Source organism: Triticum aestivum, chromosome 4B, assembly GCF_018294505.1.
Source record: "Triticum aestivum cultivar Chinese Spring chromosome 4B, IWGSC CS RefSeq v2.1, whole genome shotgun sequence".
Taxonomy (NCBI): domain Eukaryota; kingdom Viridiplantae; phylum Streptophyta; class Magnoliopsida; order Poales; family Poaceae; genus Triticum; species Triticum aestivum.
Genome location: NC_057804.1, coordinates 116,428,583 through 116,444,433, shown reverse-complemented (window position 1 = coordinate 116,444,433; position 15,851 = coordinate 116,428,583). Strand labels below are relative to the sequence as shown.

General features: G+C 43.4%; 1 protein-coding gene across 1 annotated transcript; it reads left to right on the top strand.

Annotated features, from left to right (window-relative positions):
* The first annotated feature begins 2,065 nt into the window (after nucleotides 1–2,065).
* Nucleotides 2,066–6,129, top strand: LOC123091368 (GDP-L-galactose phosphorylase 2). The gene is made up of 6 exons (XM_044512866.1): nucleotides 2,066–2,625; nucleotides 3,171–3,274; nucleotides 4,336–4,641; nucleotides 4,724–4,909; nucleotides 4,991–5,251; nucleotides 5,508–6,129. Exons 1-6 carry the CDS (start codon nucleotides 2,517–2,519, stop codon nucleotides 5,835–5,837), a joined length of 1,296 nt encoding a protein of 431 aa, XP_044368801.1. The 5' UTR covers nucleotides 2,066–2,516; the 3' UTR covers nucleotides 5,838–6,129.
* Nucleotides 6,130–15,851: the final 9,722 nt, after the last annotated feature.

Sequence of the window (15,851 nt, the reverse complement as noted above, 5' to 3'; positions counted from 1 at the left end):
GTTGGCACATGTTTTTGTCTCGACTCTCCGATAAAACTTTGGGGCACTCTTTAAAGTACTTTGTGTTGGTTGAATAGATGAATCTGAGATTGTGTGATGCATATCGTATAATCATGCCCACGGATACTTGAGGTGACAATGAAGTATCTAGGTGACATTAGGGTTTTGGTTGATTTGTGCCTTAAGGTGTTATTCCAGTATGAACTCTATGATAGATTAAACGGAAAGAATAGCTTCATGTTATTTTACTACGGACTCTTGAATAGATAGAACAGAAAGGTTAACTTTGAGGTGGTTTCATACCCTATCATAATCTCTTCGTTTGTTCTACGCTATTAGTGGCTTTGGAGTGACTCTTTGTTGCATGTTGAGGGATAGTTATATGATTCAATTATGTTATTATTGTTGAGAGAACTTGCACTAGTGAAAGTATGAACCCTATGCCTTGTTTCCTACCATTGCAATACCGTTTACGCTCACTTTTATCATTAGTTACCTTGCTGTTTTTATATTTTCAGATTATAAAAACCTATATCTACCATCTATATTGCACTTGTATCACCATCTCTTCACCGAACTAGTGCACCTATACAATTTGTCATTGTATTGGGTGTGTTGGGGACACAAGAGACTCTTTGTTATTTGGTTGCAGGGTTGCTTGAGAGAGACCATCTTCATCCTACACCTACCACGGATTGATAAACCTTAGGTCGTCCACTTGAGGGAAATTTGCTACTGTCCTACAAACCTCTGCACTTGGAGGCCCAACAACGTCTACAAGAAAAAGGTTATGTAGTAGACATCAGCTGCCTCCTGATTATGCCACCCAGGACGTGTGGACGGATCTCTAATATGCCACATGTGGGCGTTATAGGCGTCCTTTATTATAGATCTGTATGTATATATATTTTTTAGAGAAAATACAAGTCATGTAATACGTGTCTCATTCATATCATAAAGATTAAAGTATAAGTCACGTAAGGACCGACTTGACAAAACTGAAAAGATAACAGAACATCTCTGAGTTTGACACCAACGCCCGTCACCTGCCTCCGGCACCACGACAACGACCATCAAAGAAAAGAATGACGGATCACCTCCTCACCCGAGCTCGACGCGGCTCCATCGCTGATATGCAGCTTTGCGGACCTCAAAGGTGGCTCACCAAAAATGAAACCCTTACCGTTGAACGAATCAGACCGGGGCAACACACCGGACACGCCACCGAACTCCAGATCTAGCACCCAACCGCGGCTAAGACACCGCAAGAGGAAACCATACCTGCCATCCACGAACCACGACCCCAGCACACGTTTCGTCTTTCAGATGTCGTCGATGCAGACTACAATCTGCATCCGCTCCTGGATTACCTCCCATGCTCCGTGCCGACGCTGGAGCAAACGTCGTCGCAACGACGGAGCCCGAGGACAAATATCCACCACGAGGATGCCGCCGCCGCCACGCCATCCTTACTTGAACAGACTGATTTTCAAATCCATTCCCAATCATAGGACCGATGGCCCTGTCAGGGAAGGATCTGAAGAATCTTTATTCAACACCGTCATCGTCGCCGCCAAAGTAAAGACAATGAACAACCTAAAAACTTAAACTACGACAGAGCAAAAACGATCCACACGCGTGAATTCGGTGACCCCCTCACCACCGACGACCGAGGTCGCCGGTGGAAGGAAGCCGCCGGAGGACAGCACTGAAAGATTTGCCTCTCTTGGGGCGGCTAGGGTTCCTGCCGCCAGGGACAAGGGAGAGGTGTATATCGATCTAATCTAATCGGTGAATTGTGAGTACTACTACGCGTCGGTTTCCAACGCATACATCCGGGACGGACCCCATAGATGTACATCATACATATCCTAGTCAGCAAGCAGCGGAGCTTGTGTAGTTGTGTTCCGTGGGAGGGCCAGCGGTGGACGATCCAGGCAGCAAAACAGCCGCACGATCGCGGGCGGCGAAAGCAGCGCCACACAGCCGCGGCGTCCACCGCACAAACCTTCCTCTTCCTTCCCCCGCTGCTCTGCCCCCATCCCGCCCCCTCTATTTAAGGCCGCCCCCTCCCTCGCCTCCGCTGCCACGCCGACGCAGCCCAGCCACAAAACCACCTCGCCGTCCGCGCCGTCCGCCGTCGTCCCCGAAGGGACGCGGGAAGCCGGGCCGGAAAGTCTCACTTCCTTCCCTTGGAGCCCTCCGTAGCCTTCCGGGACGCTCGGCTCCTCCCCCTCCCGCCCTCCGGTTTGTCTCTCCGGGCATCACGGCTGCTTCCGCGGACCCCGCGCGCGGCGTCCCCGCTGCGCAGGTGGAGCCGCACGGAGGACGCGGAGCACTCCCCTCGGCCGGGGGCAGCCCCTCCGACCTCCTCTTCCTCGCCGGCGGCGGTCGTCTCCTTCTCTGATTGCGCGGCGGCGCTGGCTGCTAAGTGCTAACCCACGCTAAGTCGTCGTTAACAACGTCCGGTAGACGGTAGAGACAGCAGAGGAGATTGTAAGAGCAGTCCGGAGGAGATGGAGATGAAGCTGACGATTAAGAGGGTTCCGACGGTGCTGTCCAACTACCAGGAGGAAGGAGGCGGGGGCTGCGGCAGGAACTGCCTCGGGGATTGCTGCTTGCCTGGTGCGTATTATGCCCTCTCATGCCCAATTTTCATCTAGTTTTGGTCTGTCTAGGACACATCTAGATGTGACATAGCTGATGTCCACTATGTTTGTGGTCTAATTTTTTTTGTTCTATTTTTTTTGTTTCTTGTTGATGCATTATATATTTGTGGGAACCTAGATGTGACATTCTTAAAAAACATCAGACGTGAGTTAGACAAACTGTTTCATATTGGGAGGTGCAGCTCAGCTCATTTTATCCTCGAATTCGTCTATTTTTTAGGTTTATTTTGTTTCCTCTGGGGCAAAAGTTTTCTATTTCCTTCGATTAATTATACCCTAGAATACTACTGAGTTTAGTTTAGTCGTATGGGCTTCTTCTGCTATATCTAGCTATGTTTAGTTTAGTCGTATGAATTTCTCGCTGTCCCATTAATCTAATCAAAGTTTGTTTTTAATTAGACAACTGAAACAAAGTTCTGAAACTTTTATTCTGTTGCCAAAAATTTGCAGATTTAAACATCCTTTACTAATTAACCATTCTTTTTCTATAAACACTTGTAGTTTCCAAGCTTCCCCTCTATGCTTTCAAGGCCGACCCAAAGAAGCCTGCGCAGGATGATGAGCTCCCTACCGAGTTCTTCCTAAATTCTCTCCTCCTCGCACAGGTAAGAAAATACTAGCAATCAAGTGAACCTGGCTCCTAGCTCATTTTGTTAGGAGAGTGGATGCACAACACACCACCTAGGTTCAAGTACTTACAGACATGAATTTAAGTTCCTGTCTATACTGTAGGGCTCTCCCCCCTGCAGTTTTCTTTAAAAAAATGAAAATACTAGAAAAGTTTGCATACTTAATTCTTTAGAAAGGAAGGTCATGCTGTTGTAAGAATTCGTACACTTAGCAGTTCTGCTGGTAAAACCAGTACTGGATAGTGTTTTGGTGCATTTTGTTTCCTGAGAAGATCACAGGAGTTTGTTATCGCTTACTGGCTTACAGCTATTACGCTTGGACCAAAATACGATAAATATACTGTTCTGTATTCTTCTACAAGATTTTGTAAACATGCTAAGATATCCTTGGGTAGTTAAAATGCTTAATATGGCAGAGGAGGTTAAATAGCTTAATTTGGTGCATTTCAATGTGCTACATAGACAGAATAAAAGCATGTAGTGTTTGCTTTTTATTACAAATGGATATAGATTTCAGAACTTTATGGGATGTTTCCTTTGAGGAATAAGAATGAGACCTCATCCCTTGTAACTCTTAAGCATAAGGTATCAGCCACCAAAAACGTGCCGACAGTGATACTAATCCTAGGGTGAGGTGATTCCTCAAACTCAATCTGTATGTCAACTTGTGGTTGCGGGAAAATAGATGAGAAAAATCATAATTTAGTGGCACATGCTTGGCTTTTTCAATGATATTGCGTTGGCTTTACCTTTGATAGAGCTGTAATCCAGTATGGATGTTTCTAATTGTTTCTTATTCCCAATAGGAGTTGATTATTGCAAAAATAAGCTTTGTAGGGCTGAGTTTGGAATGTAATACTTTTGTTTACTCTGTTCCTCGAAAGATAACATTGACATGGACACAGTTCTAGAAAATTTGTCTTAAAATGGACCATCAAAACATCTCATAATGATTATCTTGTTATTTTAGGTTGGCCGTTAATTCTTTATTTTATTTTATTGAACTCTTATATTTCGACTTTGCTCTCTCTTATTAGTGGGAGGACAGAGTGGCCCGAGGCCTATTCAGATATGACGTAACAGCCTGCGAGACCAAGGTGATTCCTGGCGAGCTTGGGTTTGTTGCACAGCTTAATGAAGGCCGCCACCTCAAGAAGCGCCCGACTGAGTTCCGTGTTGACCGTGTGCTCCAGCCATTCGATTCTGCCAAGTTCAACTTCACCAAGGTTGGCCAGGAGGAGGTTCTTTTTCGCTTTGGGAACGGTGGTGGCGGCAGCAGCTATTTCCTTGAAAATGCCCCAAGCACTGAGGGTGACCATGCTCCCAGCGTTGTTGCAATCAATGTACACATCTTTCAGCCAAAATTTACCTTAATTCCAGAATATAAATCTTGATGTTAAGACTGGTACTTCTAACGGATTGCAGGTGAGCCCTATTGAGTACGGTCATGTGCTTCTCATTCCGCGTGTCCTTGACCGCCTGCCTCAGCAAATTGATCCTGAAAGCTTCCTGCTTGCACTACACATGGCAGCTGAGGCTGCAAGCCCATACTTTAGGCTTGGTTACAACAGCTTGGGTGCCTTTGCCACCATCAATCATCTCCACTTCCAGGTACTTTAAATCGTTAGCTTCTGTGGTGTAAACATAGTTGATAATTGTGGTGATCACACTAAAACTTTGTTTTTTGTACAGGCATACTACCTGTCAGTACCTTTTCCTGTTGAGAAGGCGCCTACCAAGAAGATCCCCCTTGCCAAGTGTGCGCTGAATAGTGGAGTGAAGGTGTCAAAACTGACAAATTTCCCCGTGAGAGGTCTGGTGTTTGAGAGAGGGAACACTCTGAAGGATTTGGCTGATGTGGTTACCAACGCTTGCATTTGGCTCCAGGAGAACAATGTTCCTTTCAACGTCCTCATCTCTGATTCTGGTAGAAGGATCTTCGTTTTTCCTCAGGTAATTTCCGCAGTAGAGTCAAAAGCTTCTTTCTGCAAATATGATATCATTACTAATCCATCAAGAAATATATTCTCAAGGTAGATTTTCTGCAAACATGAAATAATTTCTGTAGCTTAAAGTTTTGTGAAACACCATTTATTTAGTCTTCATTGTTAAATTAGATCACTGCCACATGAATTGCATAATGATGTTGGCTGCTGCCCCCATTGTACCTTCCTGATGTTTTCTAATCTTTCCTGTTGCAAATGCGCAGTGCTATGCCGAGAAGCAGGCTCTCGGTGAAGTGAGCCAGGATCTGCTAGACACGCAGGTGAACCCCGCAGTATGGGAGATCAGTGGCCACATTGTTCTGAAACAGAGGACGGACTTCGAGGAGGCTTCAGAAGCATCGGCCTGGAGGCTTCTCGCTGAGGTGTCTCTGTCGGAGGAGCGATTTGAGGAGGTGAAGGCATGTATCTTCGAGGCCACCGGCCTCACTGAATCTGACGAGGAAGAGGAATCCAGTGAGTCTCCTTATGCGTCGTCATCCTCCGTCCCACAAGCCTCTTCACACATGTCGGAAGGTTGCCTTGTCCTTCAGTGAGAGAGCAAAGGAAATCGTTCAAATCGACTCAGGTCGCAAGGTTCGCATTATCTGTGGCTGCTTGGTGTTAGCAGGGATCCCAGTGATTGTACCGTGTCCTCTCTTGCTTGCTACTTCTGCCTCTAATCTTTAGCTACCGTTGTTGGCTACTAGTTGCTGGTGTTCATACTGTGCAGTTTATTATTAAGCACAGGTATGCGTGTTGGCTTGTTTATAACTGAAATGCATTGGTGTGTTCATCGCCCGACCGTGTTTCTCATTCTAAACTGTTACCTTTGCTTTTTCATTTGTATTTTTCTTTTGTCAAGCTTATCATTTGCACATGGCCACTGCAAATTGATCTATGATGAGATGCAGACATAACTGATAGCGGATTGAAGCAGTCATGAAAGACTGATAATCTATTTTTAAAGACCCATGAGGCAACTACAGACAGATAAATGATACTAGCTGTAAGAACACATTGTTCAGACAGGAGGAGGTGCAAAAATTTCAGCTTATTTTGATGTTATCACATGAGAAAAGTTATCACATCGTGAAACGCCAAACACCATGTTATTGGTCAAATTTCTGGCAGAAGCTTCAGCATCACCTAAGCTCCAAATCATTCTTTTCTTTCACCGGTTGGCAAATGCAAATTTCACCAAATCTAACTCACAGATTGTTTTCTATTTTTTAATACTGGCTACATAAACAGAGTGATTCATGTTATCACTAACTGAATTTCACAAATGAAAACTTATACCAGAGCATCTGTGGAAGAGCTCGGACATGTCGCGGTCCTAGGCACAGGCGAAGTCGATGCACAAAGTCTCAATCCCAGGCACAGTCGCACAGAGGAAGTCGATGCACAAATGGCCTGTTAGTTGCCTGCATTTACGCATCCAAATCCTGGCCCTCAGCCAGTCCCTATGGATGCAGTTTGGATGTTGGACGATGCATAAATGGCCTGTTAGTTGCCTGCATTTACGCATCCAAATCCTGGCCCTCAGCCAGTCCCTATGGATGCAGTTTGGATGTTGGACCTGCATCCAAATCCTGGCTCTCATGGAACTTAAAGCATCGTTGGGACTGACTCTGGAGGAGCGCTCGAACAACTGACTCTGGAGGAGCGCTCGAATCTTTTGTTTTCAGCGAGCCAAGCCCGAGCGATGCAAGGTACCACATGTTGCTGCAGACGGTTGCACGTGTGGGTACACGCAGGAGCCGTCACGTTATTTTTTAAAGTGACGCCATAAATCTCCTCACCCCTTTCTCACCTCTCACTCTTCCCTCCCTCCATGCTCTCACCGGCTGTGGCGAGCGTCATTAGAGGCAAGATTTGGACGGCGAGCACCAAGGATGACCATCGACTGCATCACCGCTTCATCTCCCCTTCACCACCCTATGGTTGATGTGGGTGACAGGGCGGAGATCCCCACCCCCTGTGAGGGTTTCTTCCGTCGCTTCGGCCCAGTTCGATGGTACCCTGTCTGGTGACATATCTCCAACATATCTATAATTTATCAAGTATTCATTCTATATTTACATCAATTATATATGATTTTGATGCACTTTATATTATTTTTATGGACTAACATATTAATCTAGTGGTCAGTGTCAGTTCCTGTTTTCTTTGCATGTCTTTAGCTTCGCGGAAAATCCATATCTAAGAAAGTCCAAACACGATGAAAATTCACGAGGATTTTTTGTTGAAAAAAGAAACGTCAGAAGCTTTGGGAGGCAGCCACAAGAAGCCTGAGGGCTCCACAAGGGCAGGGGCGCCCCCTAGGCCACGCCACCCAAGCTTGTGGGGCCCTCGAGGCTGCGTTTGACATAATTCCAATCATAAATTACGTAATATTCCAAACCCACGGAGCGAGGCTCGAAATAATTTTATCGCTGCCGCAAGCCTCTGTTCCGAAGCGTTCTCATTTGGAGCCCTTTTCCGGCAGTCTACCTGACCCATCCACGGAGGTTTCTTCATCAACCTTACTGCCACCATGATGATGTGGGAGTAGTTTATCCTCAGGGCTGATGGTATTTACTAGTAGCTATGTGTTTGATCTCCCCCTCTCTCTCTTTCTCTCTCTCTCATGTTCTTGATGAATTCTTTTTTTTTGAAAAAAAACCCCATATTAATTAATTAATTAATAATGTTATTACAATCATTCATTACAAAATTCCCCACGCAGGGTGGAACACTACTAAGAAGAATCCCATCAGATTTATTTATAAAGCTAAACTTCGCAATTTCATGCGCCACCTTATTGGCCTGCTGATTAATTTTCGCAATTTTAAAATTCTTGAGCATCGTTAATATACTTAAGGCTTCTTTCTTCAGATCAACGAGCAGAGACGTGTCAAGATTCTCATTTGCAAGGAAAGAACAAACAAAAGCACAATCGGTCTCCAAAATAATGGATTGGTGAAGAGTAATACCTATATAAAGGCCTGCCAGACAAGCACGTAGCTCAGCTTCGTTCACGCTGCAACACTAACCCAGAAAGTCCCACGAAGAAATAATAACTTCACCAGATGAGTTCCTAACAACCACCCCCACACTGGCCGCACTAATACTCTCCACATAGCTGGCATCAACATTGATCTTGATATAATCATCTGGTGGAGGCTTCCATCCCACCTTTTCTTGTGATGTTGCGAAACTTGGTGTAGCACCTCCCACTTTCCCTTTACCTTTGTTACTAGTAACAACCTCAACAGAGTTGTGACCTGACGTAAAAGAAGACCAATAGTTTACCACAAAAATTGTAGATGCAGCAATGGATTCCTTCCCTTTCCCAAAAATTAAATCATTTCTCAGGTGCCATGCTCGTCAGAACAGAAACAAAACTTGCCCTCTCTGTTGCAAGCTCAAAAGATCCAACAAAATCAATAGCCAATCTGGTCCCGAGAATTTGAACCACTCTTCATCAGGAATATTCCATGATTCTCTTAAGGCCAGTCGCAGTGCATGCGCCTTAGGACAAATAACTAGCGCATGAAACGTGCTTTCCTCTTCTCCACAAATAGAGCACATACCTGAAGTAATCTGATGGTGCTTAACTCTATTGGTCTGGACCGCCAAGCTATCGGTCGCGGCCCTCCAAGCAAAAATTCTTATCTTCTGAGGGATATTAGCCTTCCAAATTAAATTCCAGAGTCTTCTTTCTTCGCATGGATCACCACTAGATTTACCCAATTTATCTTGACTATCCTTCAACTTAAGTGCTAAATTGTATGCACTTTTAACGGAAAATATACCGTTATTCTCATAGTGCCACGCAATAAAATCCCCATCCCCATAAGCATGAATACGAATCTTAAGAACCTCCTCTGCATCATGGGGATAGAAAAGATACTTGATCAAATTTTCATCCCATGCCTTTCTCCCACTCAAGAACAAATCAGAGACCCACTTCAATCTAGTATTGTGCCTTTTAGCTGAAATTTTAAGTCCAGTGTTCCTGGGTAACCAATTATCCCTCCAAATATTAATGCTAGATCCATCTCCCACCCGCCAAACGACACCATTCTTAAGCAATTCCAGACCATGCATAATACCCTGCCAAGTCACTGACGCAGACTGAGGAAACACTGTATCAAGAATATGTCCATGAGGGTAATACTTTGCCTTCATCAGCTTAGCACACAACGAATCCGGATGAACCAATAACCTCCACGCTTGTTTGTCCAAGAGGGCTTGGTTAAATAATCTGAGATCCCGGAATCCCATACCTCCCTTACCTTTAGACCTAGTCAATTTGTCCCAAGCTAACCAATGTGTTTTTCTTCGATCTTCCTCATCTCCCCACCAAAAATTCCTGATAATCTGTGTTAACTCCTCACAAAGGGAAGCCGGGAACTTAAAAATACCCATAGCATACACAGGTAGAGCTTGAATAACTAATTTTATTAAGTCTTCTTTCACCCCACATGAAGCGTATTTATCTATCCAGTCAGAGAGCCTTTTCAAAACCTTATCTTTAGTAGATTGAAACTTACCAGCTTTCATTCTTCCCTCAGGAACCGGAAGTCCAAGATATTTATCTTCGAACCCATCGAGTAATTTTTAAGATTACCATAATAGCCACTTGATTCTCCAAACTGCACTTTTTTCCAAACATCATGTAACATTTATCAGGACTTAATAACTGCCCAGTCCCTTTCTCGTACTTCGTCAAAATATTTTTAATGACAATTGCTTGATCAATGGAGCCTTTGAAAAATAACATACTGTCGTCCGCAAACAACAAGTGGGAAATACCTGGAGCATGTCTATTCAAATGAAACTCCTGAAGAGATCGTCTGGCTGAAGCATCATTAAGCAGCAAAGAAAGTGCCTCAGCAACAAAAAGGAACAAGTACGCAGATAAAGGGTCCCCCTGCCTAAGTCCCCTAGAAGGTGAAAAAGACTCCAGCAACTGTCCATTGAAGCGGACGGCAAATTTCACCGATGTAACACACGACATAATCCAATTTATCCACCTCGGTGCAAAACCCAAAGCCCCCATCATACATTGCAAGAAATGCCAGTCTACACGATCATAAGCTTTCGCCAAATCCAACTTATACGCACAAAATTCCCCTCTTAAATCTTTAAGCATACTCAACGAATGCATACATTCAAAGGCTATGAGAGCATTGTCAGAAATTAATCTTCCCGGAATAAACGCACTTTGAGTAGGGGAAATCATACCATTAAGGAGCGGCCTCAGTCTGTTAACAAGGCATTTGGAAATAATCTTGTAGATAACATTGCACAAACTGATTGGCCCGAAATCCTTAATAGACTGCGGGTTCTTAATTTTCGGGATGAGAACAATAGTTGTGTTATTAATCCCCTCAGGCATAACTCCAGAAATAAAAAACTGTTGGACAGCCTTAATAATATCCTCCTTGATCAAACCCCAATTCCGCTGGAAAAACCTTGCAGGAAAACCATCCGGTCCCGGAGCCTTTAACGTCCCCATTTGGAAAAGCGCATCACTAATCTCTTGATCCGTAAAAGGTTTGCAAAGCTCCTCATTCATATCATCAGAGACAAGGGGATTGACCAGCGAAATAATATGGGACGGGTCAACTGAATCATCACATGAGTAAAGTTGTTTAAAGAATGAGTTAGTGATACCTTTCATCTCCTCCAAATTTTCCGTGAGGCACCCATCCTCCTTCCTTAGAGCAGAAATATGATTTTTCTTTGATCTCCAGGAAGCCTTCCTCTGAAAATAATTAGTATTACGGTCTCCTCCTCTTATCTTGTCCAACCGAGATCTTTGCTTCCAAAGCATTTCTTCCTTTATAAGAAGTTCATCCATCTCTGCAAGTATTTTCTTCCTTTCCAAACCTGCAGAATGATCATTCCTACTAAACATTTTTTTAGTCTTTTACGAGCCCACTCCAGTTTCTTTGGCAGATACCCAATATGAACGCGACCCGCCCATGAAGAGATTTCATTAGTTTGTCTAGCTTATTCGCAACATCACCAAGATCATTAATATTAGAATCTCTATTCCAGCAAGCACTAATATGATCATCCAAAGCCCCACCTTCCCTCTCCCAATAAGATTCATATTTCAACTGTTTAACAAAAGTGCCAACTTTGGGAGAACCCAACAACTCAATAAAAACAGGACATTGATCAGATCTGGAGCTTATAATATGGGATACCTTACATCGAGGGAACATAGAAGACCAAAGCGGGCAAGCCACCGCACGATGAATACCTTGTTGAATTCGATCTTGATTGTATCATGAGATTTACTAATAAAGTTGGATCATATGATGTTTGTCCCCCTCTATCATTTTTGTGGCGAATTGATTCTTCCTCTTTGAAGTTTCTTTATGTTGGATTGAATACTTTGGAGTTGAGATTGCCTGATGTGTGTCTAGTATTAATTTACGGATACACATGGTGATATTGGGGTATTCTAGGTGACATAAAGGTTGAACGATACGATATCATATGGTGTTGTCGTAGTACATTCTCTAGAGCTATCTGTGACACTTTGGGGGTGGTTTGAAATTTTGATTGGAAAGATTACTTTGAGGTGGTTTTCCTACCTACACGATTTTATCCTACTTTCTCTGATAGAATAGAAACTTTGGAGTGATTCTTTGCTGCACTTTCAGGGATTATCACGTGGTTCAATTATGTTAATGATGTTGACAGATTGCACTAGTGAAAGTATGAACCCTAACCCTTGTTTCTGAGCATTGCAACACCATTTTTGCTCACTTTTATTACTTGCTACGTACCTTGATGCTTTTATTTATTCAGATTATAAAAATATATTTGTACCATCCATATTACACATATATCACCCTCTCTTCGCCGAACTAGTGCACCTATACAATTGACAACTGTATTGGGTATCTTGGGACGCAAGAGATTTCTCGTATTTGATTGCAGGATTGTTTGAGAGAGAACCATATTCATCCTACACCTCCCATGATTTGATAAACTTCATCCACTTGAGAGAAATTTTCTAATGTCCTACAAAACTCTGCTTGGAGACCCAACAAACTCTACAAGAATAAAGTTGAGTAGTAGACACCAAGCTATTGTTGCCGCCCTTGGCAGGGAGGTGAGTGCTTGAAGATATCTTATTTAGATCTTCCAATCGAATCTTTTTGTTTCTTGTTTATCACTAGTTTGGTTTATAAAACAAAAATGCAAAAAATAAATGGAAGTGAAGTTATGTGAGATTCTTTATCTTTATGAAGTTTTTCGTGCAAACCATGAATCGGATAATCTTCATGAAGTGTTAAAAAAGAATTTAACAAAATGTTTGGTGTGAGTTCCTTGAATGATAAGCATGAATGCAATGTTATTAGTATGTACTCTATGAATATCAATTGTGTTGATGATATGCAAAGCCATAAGCTTGGGGATGTTATGTTTGATGAATATGATCTTTTTAGTGCCCTTACCTTTGATGGAAAAAATTACTATGATGAAAACATGCGTCCTATTTATGATGATTACAATGATGATGAAAGCGGGTTTGGAAGAGTGTCAACTTTAGGTAATAATTATCCCACTACTATTGAGGGTGCTGAATCTTATTACAATGATAAAAGTGGATTTGGAGAGGTCATGACTTTATTTAGTGTTGAATCCACTATTTTGGAAGATGTGTCAATTTATTATTATGAGAACAAAGTTGCTATGTATGAAGATTATTGTGATGGCACTCATGTATAAAGAATAATTGTAACCATGAAACTTCTCATCATGATTTTAATGGTCAAATTGATTATGTCAATCAAGTTTCATATGATAGTTATTTCATTGAATTTGCTCCCGCTACTATTGATGGAAATAAATTTGCTTATCTGGAGAGTAATAAAATTTCTATGCATGTGGATCGTGAAAATGAAGGAAATATGCCCTAGAGGCAATAATAAAGTTGTTATTTTATATTTCCTTATATCATGATAAATGTCTATTATTCATGCTATAATTGTATTAACCGGAAACATGATACATGTGTGGATACATAGCCAAAACACCGTGTCCCTAGCATGCCTCTACTTGACTAGCTCGTTAATCAAAGATGGTTAAGTTTCCTAGCCATAGACATGTGTTGTCATTTGATGAAGGGGATCACATCATTAGGAGAATGATGTGATGGACAAGACCCATCTGTTAGCTTAGCATAATGATCTTTCAAGTTTTATTGCTACTGCTTTCTTCATGTCAAATACATATTCCTCCGACTATGAGATTATGCACTCCCGGACACCCGAGGATTGCCTTGTGTGCTATCAAACGTCACAACATAACTGGGTGAGTATAAAGATGCTCTACAGGTATCTCCGAAGGTGTTTGTTGGGTTGACATAGATCGAGATTAGGATTTGTCACTCCGAGTATCAGAGAGGTATCTCTGGGCCCTCTCGGTAATGCACATCATAAGAAGCCTTGCAAGCAATGTGACTAATGAGTTAGTTACGGGATGATGCATTATGGAACGAGTAAAGAGACTTGCCGGTAACGAGATTGAACTAGGTATGAAGATAACGACGATTGAATCTCGGGCAAGTAACATACCGATGACAAAGGGAACAATGTATGTTGTCATAGCGGTTTGACTGATAAAGATCTTCGTAGAATATGTGGGAACCAATATGAGTATCCAGGTTCCACTATTGGTTATTGACCGAAGAGGTGTCCCGATCATGTCTACATAGTTCTCGAACCCGTAGGGTCCACATGCTTAATGTTCAATGACGATATGTATTATATGAGTTATGTGTTTTGGTGACCGAAGGTTGTTCAGAGTCCCGAATGAGATCACGGACATGACGAGGAGTCTCTAAATAGTCGAGAGGTAAAGATTGATATATTGGAAGGTAGTATTCAGACACTGGAAGTGTTCCGGAATGTATCGGGTACATATCAGAGTACCGGGGGGGGGGAGGGCGATTACCGAAACCCCCCGGGGGAAGATATGGGCCATATGGGCCATAGGAGGGAGACACACTAGCCCACAAAGGGGTGGCGCCCCCCCACTAGGGAGGAGTCTGAATTGGACAAGGGGAGGGGGAGGCGCCCCGTCCGAATCATACTAGGACCCCAAGTAGGACTCCTCCTACTTGGGGGCGCGCCTAAGGCCGGCCTCCTCCCCCTCCCTCCTTTAGTACGGGGGGGGGGGGGAGGGAGCCCCTAGAACACACATCAATTGTTCCAAGCCGTGTGCGGCACCCCCCTCCACAGTTTACGCCTCCGGTCATATTCTCGCGATGCTTAGGCGAAGCCCTACGCGGATTGCATCACCATCACCGTCACCACGCCGTCATGCTGACGGAACTCATCTACACTCTGCTGGATTAAGAGCTCCAGGGACGTCATCGCACTGAACGTGTGTAGAACTCAAAGGTGTCGTACGTTCGGTACTCGATCGGTCGGAACGAGAAGACGTTCGACTACATCAACCGCGTAGCAAACACTTCCGCTTTTGGTCTACGAGGGTACATAGACACACTCTCCCCCTCTCGTTGCTATGCATCTCCTAGATAGATCTTGCGTGAGCGTAGGATTTTTTTTGAAAATGCATGCTACATTTCCCAATGGTGGCATCCGAGCCAGGTCTATGCGTAGATGATATGCACGAGTAGAACACAAAGATTTGTGGGTGGTGATCGTCATACTTCTTACCACCAATGTCTTATTTTGATTCGGCGGTGTTGTTGGATGAAGCGGCCCGGACCAGCCTTACATGACCACGTCCATGAGACCGGTTCCACCGACATACATGCAACTAGTTTTGCATAAAGGTGGCTGGCGGGTGTCTGTTTCTCCAACTTTAGTTGAATCGAATTTGACTACGGTCGGTCCTTGTTGAAGGTTAAAACAACAAACTTAATAAATCGCCCTTGTGGTTTTGTGCCGTAGGTAAGAACGGTTCTTCCTAGAAGCCCATAGCAGCCACGTAAAACTTGCAACAACAAAGTAGAGGACATCTAACTTGTTTTTGTAGGGCATGTTGTGATGTGATATGGTCAAGACATGATGTGATATACATTGTTGTATGAGATGATCATGTTTTGTAGAAGTTATCGGCAACTGGCAGGAGCCTTATGGTTGTCACTTTATTGTATGAAATACAAACGCTATGTAATTGCTTTACTTTATCACTAAGTGGTAGCGATGGTCGTAGAAGCAATAGTTGGCGAGATGACCACGACGATACGATGGAGATCAAGGTGTCGAGCCGGTGACGCTGGAGATCATGACGTTGCTTTGGAGATGGAGATCAAAAGCACAAGATGATGATGGCCATATCATGTCACCTATTTTGATGGCATGTGATGTTTATCTTTATGTATCTTATTTTGCTTAGTACGACGGTAGCATTATAAGATGATCCCTTAGCCAAATTTCAAGGTATAAGTGTTCTCCCCGAGTATGCACCGTTGCGAAAGTTCTTCGTGCTGAGACACCACGTGATGATCGGGTGTGATAGGATCTACGTTCATATACAACGGGTGCAAGCCAGTTTTGCACATGCTGAATACTCGGGTTAAACTT

Excerpts from the sequence above, each read along its gene's own strand:
- LOC123091368 (XM_044512866.1), top strand. The coding sequence starts at position 2,517 with ATGGAGATGAAGCTGACGATTAAGAGGGTTCCGACGGTGCTGTCCAAC. Across the intron at positions 3,275-4,335 it reads ATTCTCTCCTCCTCGCACAG|TGGGAGGACAGAGTGGCCCG; the intron begins GTAAGAAAATAC and ends CTCTCTTATTAG. Across the intron at positions 4,642-4,723 it reads CCAGCGTTGTTGCAATCAAT|GTGAGCCCTATTGAGTACGG; the intron begins GTACACATCTTT and ends AACGGATTGCAG.